At 34.3% G+C, this 23,637-nt stretch overlaps 1 protein-coding gene across 3 annotated transcripts in view; it reads right to left on the bottom strand.

Moving 5' to 3' along the window:
• The window catches only part of LOC134531564 (serine/threonine-protein phosphatase 1 regulatory subunit 10-like), a 143,380-nt gene that overhangs the window by 37,740 nt on the left and 82,003 nt on the right, over positions 1-23,637 (bottom strand). For all 3 annotated transcript variants that reach the window (XM_063367271.1, XM_063367282.1, XM_063367278.1), the window contains exons 3-5: positions 16,305-16,391; positions 15,054-15,241; positions 13,114-14,787 (exon numbers count right to left, since the gene is read on the bottom strand). In XM_063367271.1, coding sequence (XP_063223341.1) covers positions 13,114-14,787; positions 15,054-15,241; positions 16,305-16,391 — 1,949 coding nt within the window. The remainder of the gene's footprint in view (positions 1-13,113; positions 14,788-15,053; positions 15,242-16,304; positions 16,392-23,637) is intronic.

The following is a 23,637-nucleotide window of genomic DNA, read 5'->3' as shown; positions in this document are numbered from 1 at the left end:
GAACGCGACGGTGCTACTATCTAGCCACTACTTACTGAAACTCTCAAAAATAAGTCGATCCGTGGTAACTAAATTGACAAGGCAGCCATGATGGTTGTTTCTGTGAGCGAAAGCACCTAAATTACATTTGTGTTGCTTTTTATTGGCGGAAATAGATTGCGAGGACGAACTGCACTGATAGGGACAAACTAAGTTGCAACACTGCTTACATGCTGGTCTACGTAACCGCTTAGTCGGATCTTATTTGAAGTGTGAAGAGATGTATCTGCAGATAGTACATACATTCAAGTCGAAGAAAGTCATGAAATAAAAATTAAATTTGAATATAGTTTGTTTTTTCAGTAACTATTCAAAAGAATAACTTAAAAATCAACTAACATTGACGAGTTATGAATACAGTAGCAAACAATGCTTCTCACAAAAAATATTTTTAATAAAACCTACAAATATTGAAGAGCCAATACATGACATAAGACTGGGAAAGGTCAGGATTTTTTAGTAGCTACCACAACCTTGTCCTAGAACATATTTAGTACCACTGACCCAAAACACAATGAAATAATGCCGATCATATTTTGTCATAAGATTTAAGTCAACAAGCATATTGCACGCATATGGGGCACCGCAAACTATTTGACCCCCGCACTTTTTTTTTAGCACTAATATTCCCAACATCTAAGTGTGCTACAACACTAGAACCAAACGGTACTGTAGGGTCTCAATACACAGTATGTTGCATATTGATTAAAAATATTGGAAGCAATAGATGTGAAATTTTTTTGTCTAACATTTCAAACAAAAAGAGGCGACGGGAAGGGGAAGGGGGGCTAACAATAACTTAAATCAATTTGTGCTCCATTCTTTGCGGCGAGCTTATCACTAGTGGCAGACACTAAACGTTTGATTGGAACGGTACTAACTCGCAGACAGGATCGAATAATTAAATTACATTCCCGGTACCGCTCAAAGCTTTGCTTTCACAAGCTCTGTTGAATTTTTGGTTTTCGTTAGTTGCAGATATCCGAGGAAATTGTCTTAAATAAAATATTGTCACAAAAAGCAATAAATCATGGCATGTGAAGCACACAAAATAGGAACATCGTAATTTGGGGCAATTCTAAAGGAAACAGACACTTTAAGAATTAAATCTGTTAACACGGTTATTTAATATTATGTAGGTTCACACTACATTGGTCTATTGGCAATGTAACTATATACGGTTGCTTTCGAAGGTACCAGTTTAAATCTCGCAATAAAATATATTTTATATATATGCAAAACAACTCACAATTTGGATTTTCAAGCCTCTTACTATTGGGACGAAAAAATTGATTTTTCGGGTAAGGATTTTTAATCAGGCTCAAAAGTTGTGTATCTGCTTTATAAACAAATATATATATATATATATATAATGGGGTGGAAAATCAAACATATTTTCTGTTTGAAAAAAGGCCTAACATTTTCACAGAAGTACAAAATATATTTTTTTAACTTGAGCCTTAATTATAATGGAAATGTTTATTGGCTCTTATAAGTGTGTGTTTTGTCTGATGACAAAAAAATTATATTTACAAACCATGGGCTGACTTTCTTATGATTCCATGCATTGGGGCTTAAGTTAAGTAACTTTGGTTAATAATTAAGTGTTTTTACCATTCTAAAAACAGAAGCAATGTGGTGCTATCCATAATTTAGAAAATTCTGTTTTGTTAAGAATTTATTAATTTACAGCTCTTTATCCATTCTAAAATCATTTTTAAAAAATGAAGAGCTAACCATTTGGAGCTTGCTGCAATTCAAGTTCCCCCACACCATACGTTCATCCAACCAATAACATAATTATAAATTAGGTTGTTTTAGTCTAGGATATCTGTATTCAGATTAACAAATTCTTGCATTGTGAAATTTTTATAGTAAAATTTCTCTAATGTAATCATCTATGTTTCATTGTCCACACTTTTTTTTTTTGAGGATGCTGTGACAAGTTTGGTGTATATTATAACAAGTTTAGGTTTAGAAGTAAAAATAAAAAATAAATTAAACTCAAGTAAATTTTATATTTTGCAGAACTGACAAAATTGTCTGTGTGAAGAGCATCCAACATTAGAGGGTGCGATAACTTACATCAGATCACTATACCAAAATTGATGGAATCTTAAAAATCCTAACAAATTTCTTTGGATTTTGAGCATTTGCCATATAACTAAACTGTCGTTAGTATTGTCACCCATTCACTATAATTGCCAACATAACTGAATAAGAGAAGAATGTGTTATCTGTATTAGAGAACATGTGCTCTCAATCAAAGCTTAATTGTTGTTTTAAAGTCCAACAAATGTATTGTTAAAAAAAATGTTTAAGACCATATTTCAACGACTGATCTCTCTCTCTCTTAATATTGAACCAGATATGAGCAAGTCGATTTCATGATGTAGTTCAAAAGCATCTTGAGTTATTTTGTAGGACTTGTTTGGGAATTGAAACGGTAGGACCCGATTTTCACCGGTCAGCCATCGGAAGTACATTAGGTCCAGCCAGATGCGTTGCACATTCTTCTACATGGATTGCTCTAGCAAACTACACAAGATGTTTGTATTTATTGCAATCACTTTTATCTTTACTGATCTCATCTAATTCCATTGCTTCTAAATTTATAAAGGATAATTTCTCATTATCTGGCTAGAGAACTATGACAGTCACATTGTATCTTCATCCAAGGTTTCAAATAAAATCTTTAAAAAATAAATAAATAAAAATTCCATGAGCACCAAATCTTAACCTTTATAATGTGGAAAACAGCTTTTTCCCACCCTGAATGTTATTGTACCCACAACCAATCATTGCAATTCATTAATATCAAAAACCTTATCTTCCACATACTACAAGGATTCACTTTTTTTTCCAGTTTTTAAATATAAAACTCTTTTTGAGTTTTGTTTTTATTTCTCAATACCATCCCTTCATACTTGATTGGATGGTTAGGTATGGTGTGGGTGGAACTATAATTGCAGCCACCTAAGAACCCCACATACCCAGGCACACATTATGGTGTGCAAATGCTTCAAAATAAACCACACAATTTCCTCCATGTGGTACCTCATCATTTCAATTTTTTTTTTTTTAACTGGTAAAGAGCTGCAATTGATGTACAATTATCAAACCAAGATGTACAAAATTACTAACAAATTAAGAAAATTGGTTATTTATACCACAGTGTAACTGTTTTAAGATAGTGAAGTCTTTTTTCACCCATATTACTAAAAAATTTTCACCAATATTACAAAAAGTTTAAATCAAATGCACAAAGTAAAAATGAAGTTTCTTGATTGCACACATAATTTTTCCATCACCAGGCAACTAAAAGTACTTTTGACAATCATAAATAAAAACAAATCAGCTAAAGATGTTGAGCATTAAGTTTATATTGTTTTTATAATTAAAAATATCTTTTCGATGTGTTAACATCTTAACTCTCTGTGCACTGCATTCGTAAGACTAATTTTGTGAATGAAACAGAAGGCATTAGAACGGAAATCACCAAGGTGCTGCCATCTGTAGTGTGGAAATCTAAGAGATGGCAAAACTGCTTAATTCATCTCTATATATTGCTTTCATGAACATTGCAGAATTTAACTAAAAAACTCTATAATAGAACAATTGATATTGTTTTAATTTATAGTCAAACAATGACAACTTGAAAAGTATCAGAATCATGGCATTACATCCCTTGGTTAACAGTGAAATGTAGAGACGGCCCAGCATTCATCAGTACCTCGATACACAAACTGTTGGCCTACATATATTCAACGCCATGAAAAATAATAATTTTGTGATGACATTTTGATTTTTAATTCTTAAATGATGAATCAGCACAAAAAAGTTAAGGTTGTTTCACATATTTTTTTTAATTTAAGCAAAACCAAATATAAATATACTTAGTGTGTTTTAAAATGATTTAGGTTTATATTTTAGAAATACTACAGAAGTATTTACCTAAAGCACTTTTTTTGTTTTTAGTAATGCTAGAAATTTTTGATGTTTAACAGCTTAGCTCTTGGTATACGGCATTTGGTAGGAATAATTTAGTGAATAAAGTGCGTCACATGGAAAAAATGTTAACCGCAGTGCTGAAATCTCTGGAGGATTGCGCAAAACAAAATTCAAAAAGCCAAAGGGAAACTTATTATCATCTTTTTAATGTATTTAAACATAATAATAATTCTAAAATTCCTTGTCGAAAATCGGGTCCAAATTACGGGTTTTGTATGTTTCGAATCTTTTTCACTTTTTATCAGAACAGTTTCATTATATACCTTTTGCCTTGCAAATAGAACAATTTGATAGTCAACATAGCTGCTCCAGCAGTGAATGCAGAAACATGTGATTTGCATCCAGAAATGTAGTTGAAAACAATTAGTATATTTTTTATCAAGCTCAGCATTATTTTAAAGAATTCAACATTTAATTTTGACCTAGTTTTTTTATTATAAGTTTATTTCCAAAGTGAGAACACATGGATTTGCTCATTATCGAGGTTTGATGTTAACACAATACTGGTAAGTACCGGGGGACATTATATTTATTTTTAAACTTTGTGACCTTTGAACGAACTGAACATCTGCATATTTTGTTATATTTTGATTAGTAAGCCAATACACAACTTTTGAGCCAGATTATAATTTAACACTCAGAAAAATCAATATTTTCTCACCCTAATATTTATGCCCTGTTCCTGACCAACCAATGGAAATTCACAATAAACGGGAATTCATTATAGGCGGGTTCACTATAAACGGGTTCTACTGTAGTTATATTTTTGAGCGCATGTTGATCAAATGATCCAAGTCGTTGCTTTCATTGTGGCAAACTTATTGCACCAACTTACATGCATATGCTAATACTTATGGAAACCATGCCCTATACTTTAAAAAAGTGAATAAAACGCATAGTACCATGAATGTGTACTATTGTAGACTTTAAAATTTCATTTAGAAGTAAGTTTCCCATAAATAAATTGGAGTACATTCTCAGAAATTTTAGAAACGAGAATGAATAAAACATTTTTGCCAAATGATATCGATATCTAACATTACAGAACACAATAGTACAATTCCAAGGTACAAAACACAAGTTACAGGTAAATATTTATTTATTCAAATAAAATATTTACATTTTCATGCTACAAGCGAACGTCCATCATGTTGTGCTCCACAGCAGACAGCAAGCCCGGATCCAATACCCAACACTTGTAAGCATTATTGGGTCAAGTCGCGAAAGTTATTTCCAAGCTATTTTATGAAATCTTGACACCTACCAGCAATAAGCAGCTTGAACTTATTTGCTGATACACGCACCATGAGAGAATAGTTTCAACTACATGAAACAGCTTAACTGACCACTTCAGTTAATTACTCAATAAAGTGCTGCCCTTTAATGACCTGATGTGTTTTGAGTAGTTCGTTACAAATTATCTTCAATCTTTCCATCAAACATCTCAATGTCATGCAAATATTTAGGTATGTTGTTCTCAATAGAACACTGCAGCTCTTAACTTACCTAAAAAGTAATTGCTAAAATGCATTAAAAAAATATATTATTTTGCCAACCATAATGAGTTTATTCGTGTAATAGGTATACTTGTAATAAAATTTAAATGGTATCATATTGCCTTGGGATTTGTAAACCAAGCCAAAAGTCATGAAAATAAGAAACTTTACACTGCATAGAAATATGATAGGAACATTAAGTTGTTCAAGTTAAAAATACTTGTAACCAGCTTCATAATATGCTTGGACTGTTACAATTATCACACTAATAAATCTAGATAAATAAAATGATTTACGAAAGGAAAATTAGGAAGCCACATTCCTACCTTCTCTAACCTTTCTATCATAGATTCATCCCAAAAATAATGCCAAAAATAATTTAAAATAGAAAATTCCCAAGAAAAAAAAAAGAAATATTTATAAAAACTATTTGTGCCAAGGTGTTTCCTCGCAGTGTTCAGAAGGTGTCAGCCATGGCTCCAGGAGTCCCATTAGAGGATCAGAGGGCACTGATTGTGCTACCACTGGTTCTCTTGAAGCTGAGTGTAGCACTGTCTCTTCTCATTGCTTCACCAGGTGGACAGCGCTGGCACAACACGTCAGCATGCGTGCGTGCATGCTGTCTGTTTCCTATTATTTTAACAGGAAATATTTCTTAAGGTTTAAAATATATTTCAAATCCAACTATTAGGTTTCCCCACCTGGCTACCTGACTTAGGAATCCTCTGCCAAGATGGAGTGTGTTTTGTTAACATAAGTACTTAAGAATCACACACAGAAATCTATATAGTCAGTCTTATATTCCCATATAACTTAATCATCATTATTTCTGTAAAAAGCATTCCTGTGTTTGCAATACATTAAATAATCATAATTTATCTTATTTCATGCCTTTCAAGTTATTCTGATGAGTTGCTTGCTAGGCCCCAAGGCTTTGTTTTTACTCGTTCCATTGTAAATTTACATTTTATGTGGTTTAACATATTTTTTAAGTATGGCTTTAGGTTGCTTTGTTTGCAGATGGCATATTAATGTAAATTCTCTTGTTTTTTTTACCATGATTATTTGTCTCAAGACAAGATGATGCAATAGTTTGGCCTGTTGCAAAAGGAGATGAGCGATGGAAAATTTGGTAACTATGAGAAAAAATGTTGAGTGTGTCGGGCGGCTCTTGCTATGCGCACGTATCAGCTGGTAATTTGACATATTTTTGCAATTTGTTTAAAGGGAGCTCACCTGACCACATGATTTTTCCCTGGTGTAATCTATGTCAAAAAAACTCCTCACTACGAGGGGTCAGAAATTGCATCATGCTATAGTTTTTTGAGTACTGTGCTGTGATTGACTGGAGAGTAGGTCGCATGTCGGACGAGGGCTACAAAGGTATATAATTATGCACGTTTATAGAGAATTTTGTGACTGGTCAGGATACTACCTTTCGTCAAACTGTTTTCATTTTTCAAAACTTTTAACTTAAATTTTAGACCACAGTTCGCAGGTGTTAGCCCATAGCAATGCAAGAGTTATTGTGCCATTGTTCAGAGGACCTAGCTCTTAGGCTTCGTACTGTGAGTTAATGTGTAACCTTGGGACATAACTACGAACTATCTTTAAATATTTATCCTTCAGACAATATGAATATGTTTGTTTCAGGAGTCGAAGAGGTTATGTATAAAAATTTGTATACTCTACATGTATTTTTTTTGTGTCGCAAGATGGTTGCCACGAGGACTGTGAATTTTCTTTCAGTATTAAAAACATATGTAAACATCCGTCTGTGTCAGAGACCTTATTTCAGTAAACAAATCAGCGACAGTAACATCTATTTGGAACTAGCAATTTTTTCAGCACTCAAAATATTTATGAAATTGTTTATGAATGTTCAATCCTAAACTAGCTATTTGCAAGCCAGGAGTTTTGAAGTGCGACAAACTCTGTAAGGCAGTTAAAATCAAGGTGTAACTGATCATACTAAATGCCATTTAAATAAAAATTTTGTGGATTCATTCAAAATTAACATGTAATTATGTAGCTAATCTCATAGATATTTTTCTCTTTTTTTTTCTGCTTCTCTTGGGTTATACACAGCATTTCGTACTGTTCTCATATTCACCACGCAGTATTTAGAGAGCCTGAAAGTTCTACTTCAATAAAAAAGTAATTTATGCCAATAAATATCATGAACCTATTTTCCTAAATACTTTTTTTTGCCAAATGTATCAGATAAGTTAGAGACTTTCTTTTGATCCTAATTGTACCTCAATGAAATGAATGTTTCATGGATAAGACTGACTAAATATTTAACTACACAAAATGCTACAAAATTTACAAATAATATCTTTACAATAGGCCAAAAATGTTTAACAGAGTAAAATACCCAACTTTGTCACTTTGTATTCTGTGTGTGATTCCTCACCAAATATAACTATGAATGCACTCCATTAATATTGTGGTGATGTGTATTTATTAGTCATTTATATATGATGTAATAGCAAGTTTTGCAGACTCAAAGTCAAAAATCTATTTAAAAAAATTAAATTTTTTTTTATTTTAAGCACAGATGTTTACACTTAACTCAGAAAAAACCTAACTTACCTGTAAATGGTACATCACACAATCCGCAAACCAAGAATATGATGTCTGCCAATCACGATGTGAATCACTTTTGTTGAAAACCACTTTAAGTGAATAACTTTCTTGAAACTTGATGACCACCATCTTGGATCTGGTAGTTCACTTGCAAGCTCGACACAAATTGCCAGCGAACCAATTTTCAATAAGTCAACACTATCATTCACTAACTCCAACGTATTTCTTGAAGTGCATGTAACTACTATATAGATGGAAACTATGCAACAATTTCCAGACATTTTCAGTTCTTCATTCCAACAAATTCATTTTAAGCTAGGATATCTAGTGACATATCTTCACATATACACATACATATCCTGAAACTTGGAATTTATAAAATGGAAATGAACCAGTGTAATATATTTAAATGTAATTCAACCCTGCCCATACCCTGCAAATCCTAAAAAGTAAAATACATTACAAACATACATCATTTTATAATAATTTAAAAAAATTAAGATATTTCAATGTAAACTAACTTAAAATTTGCACCTTCTCAAAAACTTCGAAAAAGGACAAATGTAAATATGTCACAATCCATTTAAACAACTAACAAATGCTTTTAAATACCAGCCACAATCATACCATACTTATCCAACACAGGCCAACCAATAATAAGCTTCTCAGGAGCTTTCTTCAATACAATTAAATACATATTTACAAAACTATTGCTATTATTAGTGATGGGTCTGTGACTATCTTTCATGCATAATGAAAGTAAACAAAACAAACTGGGTCATGCAAATATTGTAGTGTCCTTAATGGTGGTAGAACTACTAGTTCTATTTATTCCAATGTATTGACTTCGTAAAAATATTAGAAAATGTATAAAGTTGCATATTAATAAATTCCTTTAAAGAAAAAAAATGATTGAAATTTCAAAGTATATAGTGCAAATAATGGATTTATACATGACAGATAAGGACCCATTAACTGAATTGCTGGTAAGCTGTTAATGCCAAAAAATGATCTTTATATAGCAACATTATAAAGAATATTGGCCTGTCTAGATGAAATATGATACATGACTAATACATACCAGCCATCATCCAGATCGATGTTACATACAAATACCTAAATTCACTTCATGTACCTTTTCTTGGAATCCAAAGTTTTTGTGTGATGAAATACACACTTTTAATTTTAGGGAAATATCTAAATTTGTATAAAGTATATAGTTAAAGGCAGTTAAAAGACTACTCTTATTCACAGTATACTCTGAAGAATACTTCAGAACTGCATGGATTTGGGCTAATCTCATGTGGGAGAAAAAAATAAAAAGGTTTTAAAATATTTTGTTCAAAGCCTTCCTTAAACAGTCTCAATGATTGAATACCACTTTCAACTGCTGGGCATAACTTCCCAGAGCACGTGACACCAAGTAAGTTCACGTTAAGTGGTTTCATCATTGACTATAGTTGCCCGCTATTCCAGCTTGAGATGCAATTACCTGTTCTAGGCTTAGTTATTGATGGTTTCATTATGAATGGTCTCTGATTAATATACCCTTATATCCCTGCCCCATCTACAAACCAGCAGCCGGTCAATCTAACCATCCACAGTAATTAAACTCTGAAAGGCTACAAAATTACTGCAGTCCATCATGATTTTTGAAGCACAAAATCTTAGTTACCATCAATTATCTACTGGGTTCCAAACACTTCTTGCCTTCCAAGCAGAACGGAGAATTGAGACCTAATAGCTAATTTAAAAATATTCCCCCTAATACTAGAATCCTGTTTGAAGCCAAACAATAATAAACAGAGGGTTAACATATTTTTGTTAGCAACTGTAGGTTCTCTGGACCGAAAATGAACTAAATTTACATACAGCTAGCTTACAAAACTAGGTCAACCCTTCCATAGTCAACTTAACGTTATAGACTACCCCAGTGTGAACGCGCCCTGTCGTAAGGAGAGTGGAAAGCTGGAAACGAATGAAAACATTAGCAACAGAGAGCACGAAGCCAGCGGCCGAGCAAGGACTGCATGTCTCACTCAGATGCCAGGGCAGGCTCCCTGAAATGAAAACTGAATTCACACTGGTTAAGTTATGCCCACTTCAGCACTGAAACACAACAGTACCCTAACTAGCATAAGTGATGGTAACGTGATGGCAGCTTGTGTCAAGAGATAATTAAAAATAATGCAAGAACCGTAATTTTGTTACAATATTGGCAGAATATTAAGAGCTCCACTACACCCCCCAGAAAAATTTACAAAATAACTTCTAGAAACGTTATAAAAATTGGCTTGATGCAATCAACTTAGTTACTTTTTTCTGTATTCCTAATCTATTGCAAGACTGTCTACGTGACAACATTATCTTTTTTTTCCCTAAGAAATCACTGCACTCTAGTAGAAGTAAATTCATACAAACAATCTATACTGCACCATATTCAGCAATTCAAACTGAAAAGCATTTACAATTGAAAACACAAGACTACTTTGGACAGTATTAACAAATATTTTATCTTTGTCTGGTACAAGCAGCAGGGGAAAAGATAAATAAAATGTTTGTTTGTATAACCAAAATAGATACATATCTAAAATGCAATTCACTTGACCACCATTAAAAACAAAAGTATGACCAAGATGAAAAGTATAAAAGAGCTAATTTCATCAATTCTGCAAAAATAGCTGTCCAACAAAAAATTTATACTATTAAAACCACATGAATAGAGTATAATATTTAGTAGATTAGTACCTATAAAATTTAATTTTCTTCTCCAAACTATTACTGAACAAAAATTTACAATCGTGACATAACTAAATCAAAACATTTTTTGAAATTTCGAAAATATATGAAAAATTACTGTGTATTGAAATAATGCAGAATAGTTTAAGCATTGAAAATATAGTTGATCAATCTGCTATTTGTAAATAAATAATTTCTCAACAGCAAATATGTAAAAAAAAAAGTGAGAGCTGTTGAAACAGATCAGATGAAGAATTGTGCTAACTCAAGTGAAGCCAAACAAACTGCACCATGGTCCAGCACATTGATAGCTTCCCTTCCCAATACATCATTCATAATATTACAGACAAACAAATTGTGACTGTTTACTAACCTGAAAATTCCAGCATAGTTCAATTAATTGTAACAAATATCTAAATATAAGCCTCATTTATCAGCTAAAATATATCTAAAATATTTCAAATGGCCGACCTGATGTGCTAGTGACCAGAAAAATTTATTAACATTCATGTTTTTTGTTGCATTTAAACAAGAGATGAAATAAGTGGTAGTGCAGTAAAGTATTTAATTTAAATCTGGTTGTTAGTTACTGCAACTTCCAACAATAAATAAGAGAAATCTTTAATCCTGAAGTTAAATACCTACAATATACCTTACTAAAATAAAGCCCACTAAAAGCTGGTACTAACGCATGCTTCAATATTTCCTAACCAATTTAAATTAAATATAAAATAAATATAATTCAATACAGCTAATACTTTCTTCTTTCAAGTATACAAAAATGCAGGTTTTTCATTATATCAGTGCCATTGCACTACTTGAAAACAAAATCACATATGTTAATATGTAATCACATATGTTAATATGTACTTTTATTTAATAATGTAAATAACTGGGTGAAGGGTTCAAAATTAGCACTTTTGTAAAATTCATTGGTTAATTGTACGCATGGGAACAGAAAAGTACTATTTCCATCCTTTGAACACAAGCGGCCATCACAAACAGCGATACCTCGCTCAGTCTGCTTTGAGGAATGCTGTTTTCTTTTATCAAGAACACATAAAAGCTCTTAACTTTGTGTCAAATGTACCCAATGATTTTGCAACAATCAAGAGAAGCTAGTAATATGCTTACGTCTATGAACAGCTAAAAACTTAATGACCTATAATTTAAAATACTTTTAATGAGTTACCTGAGAACACTATTCCTTAAGCCATTAAATGATTACACCTATGTAAAAAATTTGGAGTACTTCATGGTATGTTGATCCTAATGTACTGTCAAAACGGGTGCATTTAAGTACATAAAGCCTTACATGTTAATCTTGAATTTATGCTGAATGAAATGAAAAAAAAATACTGCAGAATAAATCAATCCCACAATAGCATTTTTGGTTATGTCTTCCTGCTTATCTTAGTACTAACCATTTTTATAAGTTATTTTCCAAAATTATATATATATATATATATATTTGAGGAATGGCAGTGGCATACCCATAAGGAGGGGAATCTAAAATGAGCAGTGAGTGTGTGTTCTGCCTGTAATCTGCGATAGAGAAGTGTGGGTGCATCACTAGTCTATAGTAACGTCAAAACGCTAATGAAAACACGGGTGCTTCAACTTAGTCTATAATTATTCTAAAATACTAATGAAAACAAACACCTAGTTACTGCAACAAGAATAATTCACTGCTAAGATCTCTATGCTTATAATAACTCTTAAAATCTCCATTAGGTAACACAAATTGGCTTACCATGAAGAAATTAAGATATCACAGTCATTTCCAAGGCAATTAATTTTTTTTATCTAAAATATTTTCTTTGGTATGATAAAGAAACTTATATTTTTAATCCTCTGTTCTATCAGTGAACAAAGAACATACTTAAAAAAAAGTTTATGGATAAGCAAGTACGGTTATATTTTTTGGGGGTGGTATGGAAGGGGAGGAAGGGGGGGAGGAAATTGCTAAGTCAAAAGAAACTAAACCATAAAAGTCAATGGCCAATAATACTTTAACCAAAATAATCATTAACCACTAAAAATTTCTACAAAAAAAATTAACTAATACTTATTTCTCAGACAAAAAAATGTGTTATTCATAAAAGAAAACAAGCCAATATTCTGTGCAAAGCAGACTAGCATGATACCAATAGATATAAAATAATTTATTATACTATTAAAGCTAAAATTGGTGAATGATTGTAAGAATGTGACCTACACCTCGGGCGAATATACTCACGTTTTGGTCTAGGAGGGATAAGCTTAGCGCCACCAACTTTCTCCTTCTCTGGAGTGATATCTATTTTCAGTTTCTTCTCGACTGGCACATCTCTTGTAGGCGACGGTCGCTTCACTGGCGGTTTCTTCTCCAAGAGAGGAACAGGAACCGGCTTCTTCACAGCCACAGCGGCACGAGGAACCGGCGGCTTCAACTCCTCCTCCAGCCCCGTGGACCGAAACTTGGAGTGGTACGTCTTCACGGTCTTCGGCCGAGGAGCAGTCGATGGCTTCCGGACTTCGATAGAAATGGATGCAGTCTTCTTCGGTTCTGAAGGTGGCGGCGGTGGTGGCGGCAACTTCTTCTCGTTGATTTTCTTAGTTTCTTCTGGCTTCTTCTCGGGAGCTTTCTTTAATTCCTCAGGCTTCCTCTCGGGAGCTTTCTTAGATTCCTCGGGCTTCTTCTCAGAAGCTTTCTTAGATTCCTCAGGCTTCTTCTCAGAAGCTTTTTTCATATCTTCAGGCTTCTTTGTATCATTTTTCTCAATTTCTTCAGGTTTCTTTTTCTTTGGAATTTTACCTAGTTTGCTAATAGCAGGCGGTATCAACTTGGCCAACAGAGCTTTGTCTTTTTCATCCAAGTCACTACCACTGTAGTACTTTTGCTCATTTTTCTCTCTTTCCTTTTTCTTTTCTTTTTCTCTCATTTTAAACTGCTCTGCAATCTTCTCTTTTCTAGTCATAGGTTTCCCTTTAGGGCTAATGTCTTTTGCTTTAGGAGCAGCTTTTGTTTTTGACTTCTCAATGTTCTTTTCCAATTTCTTCTGCTCCTTAGACTTTTTGCGAGACTTGCTTGGTTTTACACTATCGTCTTCCGAAGAGACACTTTCAGACCTGTCAATTTTTGCCAGAGATTTCTGAGAACGAGTAACTTTAGTCTGCTCAAATTTTTTCTTTGGCACAGATTCCTCTACGTCTGTGGTTAGATCAAGCTTTTTCAGAGAGACGATAGCATCAGGCTTCACTGACGGCATTTCCTCCTCCGAATCAACTGCGACCGGCGTCACCACACTCTTCTGTGGCTTTTCTCCACTATGAACCTTGGCTAGCACTTGCTTCCCATCTCGTATGGTGATCTTGTACACGGGAAGCTGACCCACGAGATCCTCCGATCCGACAACCTCTTCCCCAGAGTCCTCGGAGGTAGCAGTTTCTTCTTTCTTCACCTCACTATCTAAATCTTCCACTTCGTGGCCGACTATTTCTTCAACGGTCTCACTGTCATCTTCTGGCTTTTTGGACTCTTCCACTTCCTCTTTGCATTCAACAACAGAAGGTTCCACAATGACCTTCTCATCTGAAGCTTCACTCTTCACGTCTACCAGTCCATCCTCGGCAACATCTGCAACATCTGCAACGGCGTCTTGCACAACTTCCTGCCGTGACTCCTCGGCGACCAGCACTGGGGGCTCGCTCGAGCTGGCCTCGGGCTCGGCCCCGGTGTCCGCCGGCAAGGCTTCCAGGGCAGCAGTGGACGACACAGGGCCCAGCGAGGTAGATGCAGGCGAGGCCTCTGCCGCTGGAGCAGAGCTCAGCACAGCTGCGGCGGCGGCGGCCGGCACGGCCCCGATGCCCGTCTCCCCCTTCACCATCCGCAACCACTGCTCCACCAGCCTGCAGGCCAGCTGCTTCACACCTGCACGCACACAATCACGTCAGCCCCTCTCATCAGTGCAGCATCAGCTACTCTCTAACTGTTTAAAAATAACTTTCAAAAAACAAATAGCTCCAAGAAGATTAAGTACGGTATATCACCTCAAAAACTTAAGAACATGCATAATAGTAACCTACTTACATCTTTAGGAAAAGTCACAAATGCCAATAAATAAAACTTATAGAATGAAGATATCAAGCAGGGTTATGTACAAACTGTATCAAGAAGTTTCAACAAACTATACTCACAGTCATTCAAGCTCTCCTTGGACAATCCCTTCACAAGTTTCGGACAACTGTTTGTTTTCAATAGTTCGACATCAACAGGGCACATCAATAGTAACTCTAGAAGCTGCTCTATCAACGGCCAATTTTTCGCAACAACTGCATCAGATAGCCATGTATGTATCAAATTCCATCCTCCTGATGTCATGAACCTGCAAAGATACAATGGTAATAATAAGAATTTCATAGCAATCACCAAGTCATATTACTTTTAAACCATTTGCTCTAACTCAGCACTGATTTGTAAAATCACTAACCCAAAAATCCTTGTGTTTTAAAGTGAAAAAAACTAATCACTTAAGCACATATGAAACTTTTCCAAATTATACATACATTAGAGAAAAACTTTCTTATCCTAAAAATTCAGAAATGAAACTTTTCTTCCATTTTCACTGGAACACTGCATGTCTCTAACAAAGCACCATTAACTGGAAAATTAAATATAAAATTAACACCGACTACAGTATTATATCACTAGACATTGCATTCAATGATTAGTTGAAAAATGTGTTACACTAAGTTATAATTGTAAAAAGCCAGGCATTTGCTATTAATAATGTTTTTTTACTATTATTTGCATTGTGGTAAGTAATTGAGACTACACTGGTGTGTTATCCGATTTCTCATCCCGCAACAGGGTGATCTGGTCGCAATTGTCTGGGTAATGGGTAATGCACACAATTTCTATATTACAATTTTGAAATATAACTTAATCATAATCTTAAATTAGAAAACACCAAAATGCCAACATTGTGAGCAACATCTGGCTTTAAAAGTGAAGCTTGGGTTTAAGTGTAGAAGGTAAATTGAGAAATTAGTGAATAACCTTTTAATTACATGACTATTGATAACACATCCAAATGCATTTCCCCAAATACTCATATAAACAAATTTTTAATAGTTTATAGAGATGTATCACAGAATGTATGAGCTTAAAAACTTGAGGTCCCGGGTCCTAAGAGACATTGACAAGACGGATGATAGCATGAGAATGGGGAACACTGAAAAAGAACTCTACACAGCTAGTATTCTTTAAACATAAAAATCAACCCGCTTTTAAGTTAATTAATAAATGATTATAAATTAAATTTTAGTATTCAGAGAACCAACGAGTTAGTTTTCTTGCATGTGCACAGAATATGCAGAATCAGATAAAGTATATTGTACATGGCTACCGACACCTAGTGTTAAGTATTTAAAGCTATGGGTACTTACATCTTTAACAAGTCAGATTCAGTTTGTTTCAATATCTGAACATAGATACACTTGCTTACTAGTTTCTTAGAAAATTTTGTCATCAGGCTGAAACAAAACAAAAAAACAACATTAAAGCAAGAAGTTTTGTATTAGAATATAAGTTAAATAAATATGACACATCAGACCACCAACTACTTGGCAGCTTATGCAAAGCAATTTACTTATCTGCTAAATCAAGCAATGTCAATACCATGAAAAAAAAAAAAGGTTTTCTAGTGTAAATCTTAAAATACAAAAAGTGATACAAAAACACATTACTTTCACCGAAATTGTAATTTTGCTCCAAAAAGAATGTAGTTATTATACTAAACCACATTATATATGTCAGACAGAACTACTTGCAACAAGAAAAATTAATGCATAATATGGCTGTCAGGGAACATTACTAACCCTGTGATATAAATTATCCAGGTTTGTCAAGGAATTAACCCATTCTGTCATAAAAAAAATTTTTTCACTCTGCAGTCATTATGCAAATACAGCTCTAAATACTTATTATAAAAATTTTGGAAACTCAAATGTCCTGGCAATGCTATCTGGGACATTTCATAAAACATTGAAACATATAAATAATTTAATGTTAAGCCAATGCATTCCTTATTTTTGTAAAATTTCTAGAATATTCTCGATAATAATGGCAAAGCCCAATTTTGAAGTTGGCTCTGTGTGTGTGTGTGTGTGTGTGTGTGTGTGTGTGTGTGCACGCGCGCGCGCGTGCGTGCGCGCACGAGTATAACAATAATTGGCTGAAGTTTTCATAGAAATACCGCGGATAATCCAAAACAGCAAATAATACTGTACACTCAATATATAGGCCTGTTAAAGTATTTAGTCACACACTTAAAATATTTTATATCATGAAGCAGTTGCTTATGAAAACTTTGGTCAATTTGTTAATCAAAAACTATCTATCTATATACAAAACTTTTTCCCAATAAGTCCATACTTTAAAAATTAAATATAAATATCCTATCATTGTAAAATAAAAAATTTTAGCGAGCGGCCTCTGTGTGAAGTCCATTTTCATTAGCCTAATACAAGAAAGTTATTTTATCGTTGACATAAAAAATTAATTTACTAGCCACACATCTTTGAAATAAAAAAAATAGAAACAAATTGATATAACAAGTAAAAGCAGAGTTACAATTAAGTTTTAACAAAACGTGTGCAAATTCTATGTTCAGAAGAATATAAAGAAAACTTGTAATTGGATTTATAGTGAAATATAAAATAATCTAACTCTGAACACATTTTTACAATACAGAAATATTTTATGGCTCGTTATGGCGAAAACATTTCATTCAGCCACCGATAAAAGTACAAGCTTTAGCGATGAACTCACATTTTCTATTTATCATTAAATATCTTAGAAACAATCACAATATAAAAGTGTAAAAAATTATTTGTAGAACACAAACAACTTTGAGTGTACAACACTGAATTTTATGCGTGCCTCGCACGTGGGAATGAAGGATAAGTAAAACAAGCCAGAAAAACTTCCTACAGCCAGGTCATGGTGGCTACAGAAGTTCTACCAAAAAATTTCCTAACATTTTCCAGAAATAACATTGAGTTATTACAGAGTAAGCGTATATACAGCTGATTCATAAAATAACTTTAAAAAATTTCATGTTTGAAAATTAAAATTTCGACAGTGGAGAAAGATGTTGCGATGTTTTCCAACTCCACAGTCACGGAGAGCCAGCAAAAACTGAGGCCCTTTAGCTTTGCGCGTGGGGATAACTGATATGTTGTCTCAATAGGCGGTCTAGGCATGTATAAATGCAATAAGCAGAAAACTTTAAAATAAAATATTCAAAAAAAGGTTTTTTAATCCCCCATCACCCATCAAAGGAATCTATGCTCATACACAGTTGTGATCAAATGTTGCTTTGACGTATATCCCTAGTATGTGCAACTGAGCTATTTACACCCAAAAATGTTACTTAAATAAGGTCCTGCTGCAATAGGCAGGTGGTAACCCCTGCTACAGAGTGATGTCGGAAGGTACCATGCTGGTCCCAAGGTGTTTAGTACAGATCATAAATTTAAAAAATGTAAAACATTTGTTGCATATTCTACACAGACTACTTTTATATGTTACAAAATACATATTCATGGTTGCTACATGCTTGAAATTCCAAAATTACATGACATTTCCAGGTTTTGCAGACTTGAATTGCCAAATTTCCATTGAAGTTGTTTACCAGTAGTTTACCACTATTGGGTTGTTAGATCAGCTTTTATATATTAAACAGCTGGAATAGGGTGACTACAAAAAAATATATATTTTAAAATGATGGCAGTTTGATGTCAAAATTAATAGTACTGCGTTCGTTACTTTCGTTTCTTCAGATGTAGCAAAAAAACGAAGATATAGATTTATTGCTCGTCACGGCTTTAAAATGTTCTGCATGTTTCTTTGATTCAATATGCAGTCTACAGTCATCCCTTCCACCATGTGCAATCGAAAAGTCACACGTGCATACATTACAAAACCGTGGCGTTCCAAACATTTGAAAACGACAAGCATGGTCATTCTTTTGAATATTTAAGTCGAAAGCTCTGAAGACTTGCGTGTTTTTTTTTCCCCAGATACACAGTATTCTGTCACACGCTTCATTTCTATAACCGGCACTGAAGAACACAACACTATCGAAAAACATTAAAAAAATTTCACGTCTGTAGACACGACAAAAACACTATGATGAAAACATGGCTTCCAAGAAATAAATTAACACAACACAGGTTGGCCAAAGTACCGTACAAAAATTATCGTGAAGTAAGTAGCCTTCAAACGATAAGTCCGAGAATATGTACTAGTTGTATCGTACAACAGACGTAATACCATCCCATTATTACTTGAAAACACGAGAATTAATTTACTTATTTCGACAGTACATTGTACATGCGCACACTTACTAGTTCCGTTATTTGAGCAACCAAGCGATGTATTCAAACTGCGTTCACGAAACACGCACAGCAGAAACTGAATTTTCTCCGTTACCATGCAGCACAAAGCCTCGTTTCCGTAATAAACCAGCGATGTTCCGTAATTCTGTAATTCGGGGTTTAAATCCGTAATAATTACGGAAAATCCGTAATGGTTGGCAGCTCTGCCAACATTACCAGTACCGAATTAGGAGTAACTTCAAAAGCATATCCGATTGTACATAAATAAACAAATGTAAAAATTAAAGGTTTATGAGAAGGGAAGATATTACCAGCATTAATTGTTGAACTTGCAAAGCCACTAATTTTAGCTACAAATTTTTTTTATAAAATATAGAATCAAGTTAGATTTTGGTGGATGGATGATAACTAGCTCAGATTATACACCCACATTAAGACTATGGACCAATTGACACTCGATTGTTTTATTGAGTTACTCGGTTAAATTAATCAGCATAATGAAGTTTGTAACGTTATTTTCAGTAAGATATACGCTAATGTCGTGATATTGAAAAGTCTTCCCAAACAATCAACACCGTAAATCAATTAAGGAATTTGGTACACACTACTTTCTCAGACGAATTTAATATACATGATAATTATAAAGTTCGTTAAACATTTCAAAAATTGGTACAGTGAAATGGCTAAGAATTATGTTACAAATTATACATATACCACGAGAAAGAAAAACTCTCAAAGTTTTTTTTTCACTAGTTATAAATGTTGTGTAGTCCACCTTGCGTCACACGACACGCATCTAATCAATAATCCAATTATGCCCATACCGAACCCAGAATATCAGGAGTGATGGTAAGAGCAGTTGCTACAATGCGGTGTCTCAATTCGTCAAGGTTCTGTGGTAGAGGTGGAACATAAACACTATCCTTGATGTATCCCCACAAGAAAAAATCGCAAGGTGTCAAGTCCGGTGATCGTGATGGCCACGGGAGTAGCACTTTGTCAGCGGCCAGCGATGTGGCAACGTCTCATTCAGATAATCTCGTACCACATTGTGGTAATGAGGTGGAGCACCATCTTGTTGGAAGATGAAGTCCCTGCTATAAGCTTCAAGTTGTGGCATAAGCCATAATTGCAGCATGTCGAGGTAGGTGATACCAGTGACAGTTCTCTCAGCGAAGAAGAAGGGGCCATAAACTGTCTTGTTTGACATGGCACAGAACAAATTAACCGCTTACGAAGAATTTTCCACACTGTTGGCTGAGGGATGTTCAATTCTGCACTAGCCCGATAAGTTGACTTCTTGTGACTCCGCACCATCACGTCCCGTACACAATCCACTGTGTTGTGACACGCCTGTCCGACCCAACCGTTTTGCGTCGCACAAACAGCATTCTTCCTTGAATTTCTTGTACCACTTCATTATGCTACTGTAAACTGGTGGTGTTTCGTTAAACTTGCCACGGAAAGCTCTTTGGACAGTCACTACCGATTCGCTATGGGCGTATTCAAGCACACAAAAGGCTTTCTCTGCCTGGTTAGCAGCCATTTTCAACAAGTACATGCACTAGTGCCCGTCGGTTGTTTTTTAAAATAGCGTTTTGGAGCTACATTCAAAAAAACTTTGAGAGTAGTTCTTTCACGCGGTATATAATTTGTTACGTTATTCTTTTCCGTTTCGCTGTATCGATTTTATGAAATGTTTCACGGACTTTATAATTACCCTGTATAAAGTAAACCCTGTTATGTATTCGAGGGGGCAAAAGTAAAAAAAAATTATAAGCAGGAAACTATATAAGCAAGAAATATAATTTTAGGACTTGACTGTTTAAACCACTGCTAGATCCACTATGTTCGTATTTATTTAGAACAAGACATTTTCTTTCAACTTCATGAAGCTTCTGAGTTCTATTTTCTTTGTCTTCACAGACATAACACCACATATCTAAAAAAAACTGTCTCAATTCACAACAATACACGTGTGTTCTGTGTATTCCTATCTACAAATGAAATTAACTCTATAAAAAATATAAAAAGCTTGGTATTTTCTGTGCCATTGCAGAACTGTGGCAACTAAAATATTGTAGAACCTCATGTATATGTGAAAACTCGCCAAAATGTAAAGAAATGAAAGTATTTGTTATTTTGATTTCCAAGATGAAAGTACCAAGAGACACTTAACTGCAAACATATGTATATTTGATACAGTGAGGTATTTAGATTTTTTTTGCATTTCTAAAATTTTAGAAAACAAACATTATAAGCAGGAAATGCATAGTTTGTGAAACTAAATAGACAAAGTAAATACATTGTCCTTATAGGGAAACTGTTGGGACTTTGTATTGGGGGGTTGGGGGGGGGGGAATATTGTAATATTGTTTTACTGTAGTAATAAAGGAAGATGAAACTTTCTCACAAAAATTTATATTTTGTTGCATGCTTACCAACAGCCAAGGGCTTTTGCCGTGGTCACTGCAAATATGTGGACACTCACACTCACCCCAGTATGCACAATGAGCAGGTAAGAACATCCACAATTGGACGGTGTTATGTAAAAATTTTCAACTGAGTAAAATGAGCTCAAAGTTGAACACACAATAACCGGTATTGTGGCAGTGCGTTGAATGTTTGGTCGCAAGATGGCATAGTAGCAAGGAATGCCGGTTAACAATTTTTTAGCTCTATTAAGTGTATTTTACCTACACAATTATTTCAATAACTTTATTTTCCTTTTGTTGGTTAACTCATTTGTGCATAACACCATCCAATTTGCCAACACACGTGGGGTGAAAATGCCACATACTTGCAGTGACCAAAACCAGGGACCGGAAAGTTACTTTTAAAAAGTAACTCAGTTACAGTTACAGATACTCCATTGGAAATGTAACCCTGTTACAACTTTAAGTTACACTACTGAAAATAAACCAGTTACAGTTACAGTTCTGAGAAAAGTAACTGTAAGTTACTTTAACAGTTACTTTGTGAAAAACTAAAAATGTGATACGTAAAAATTAGGGTATGAAGGCCATGGTAACGAAAATTCTGGACTGCTTTCTCGGCTTCTCGCTTCATTAGATTCTGTAATTCCTTTCGCGCATGTGCACAGGTAGGTTAATTAATTAAAAAGCACAGCAGTAAACCCGCATACCGCAAATATTAAATAAATGACAATCAAAATACAAGTACAGGCTAGCCAACAGCAGTTTTACAAGTACAAGCAATACCATCGCAAATAATGTGCTCGTCGGGATTTTCGTTCTGGGATTGAAAAAATCAACAAATCGTTGTTCGTTCAATAAGAAATACATTTTAAAAATGTAACGCAAGAAGTAACGACAATTATTGTTACTTTAAGGCGGAAAAATATAATTCAGTTACAGTTACTGAAAACTTAATATATTGAGTTACCACGATCGTTACCATAAAAAGTAACTGTTACAAATAACGTCGTTACTAGTAACGCGTTACTTCCAGTCCCTGACCAAAACACACATACACAAAAATTAACAAAACCTAAGAATATAATAATCACATATCTTATCCCATTCCAATGAAGATTTAAGCGAAGCTGAACATTATTTAAAATTAATGCTAGAGTGGAAAACTGTAAGCAGATCACCTTGTCCATTCGCAAACCCCATAGTACCCTCCCTCCGTGTGTGTTTAGACATGAGGACACTTAACAGCATAATTAAGAGAATGGTTACCAACTAATAAGTATGGACACTGGAAAATTTGAAGGTATTTATAACATTTCACAACTCAGATCATATAAAACAGTTGTTGTTCAATGAATTAAGAATAGTACAGCTTTATAGTTCGAAAAATGTAAAGGTATGGTCCCTTCCGGCAGAAAGCATGAGATTTGGCATGCATGTAGGCTATATATATGTGCTATAATGTAGAAGTAGAAACACGTCAGGAACTGAATTCTTCCCCCCCCCCCCTCTATTGGGTCCCCAATCGTGATTTTTTCAATATTTAATGAATATGGTTAAAGCTACAATAAAATTTCCCAAAACCAATAAGTTCTACATTAAATTATCTAAAGAAAAGTTCTTGGATGTATGTTGATAGGATTTATGGTTTTCAAAATATGACTGCATTTGTTACCCAATACACTGAATTTGTGGAGCATCAAATCATTTTAAGGGATGTTTCCATCTTCAATCCTATCAAGAGAAACAATGACAACATATTTGGCGGTATAGCTTTTTGTAAGTCAAAACACCACAAAAACTTGCAATGGCAAAAAGTGACGCTGCCATATTTTCCAAACTATGTATCACCTGTCAGCATAGGCAAGGGGATATGGATGATTTTTTTAAACACGAAAACCAACCATTTGTCCGTCCCTCTCGGAGACATGACATATAAGACC

The sequence above is a fragment of the Bacillus rossius genome, chromosome 1, assembly GCF_032445375.1.
Source record: "Bacillus rossius redtenbacheri isolate Brsri chromosome 1, Brsri_v3, whole genome shotgun sequence".
Taxonomy (NCBI): Eukaryota; Metazoa; Arthropoda; class Insecta; order Phasmatodea; family Bacillidae; genus Bacillus; species Bacillus rossius.
The sequence above is the reverse complement of the archived record's forward strand: the minus strand, read 5'-3'. Positions and strand labels throughout refer to the sequence as shown.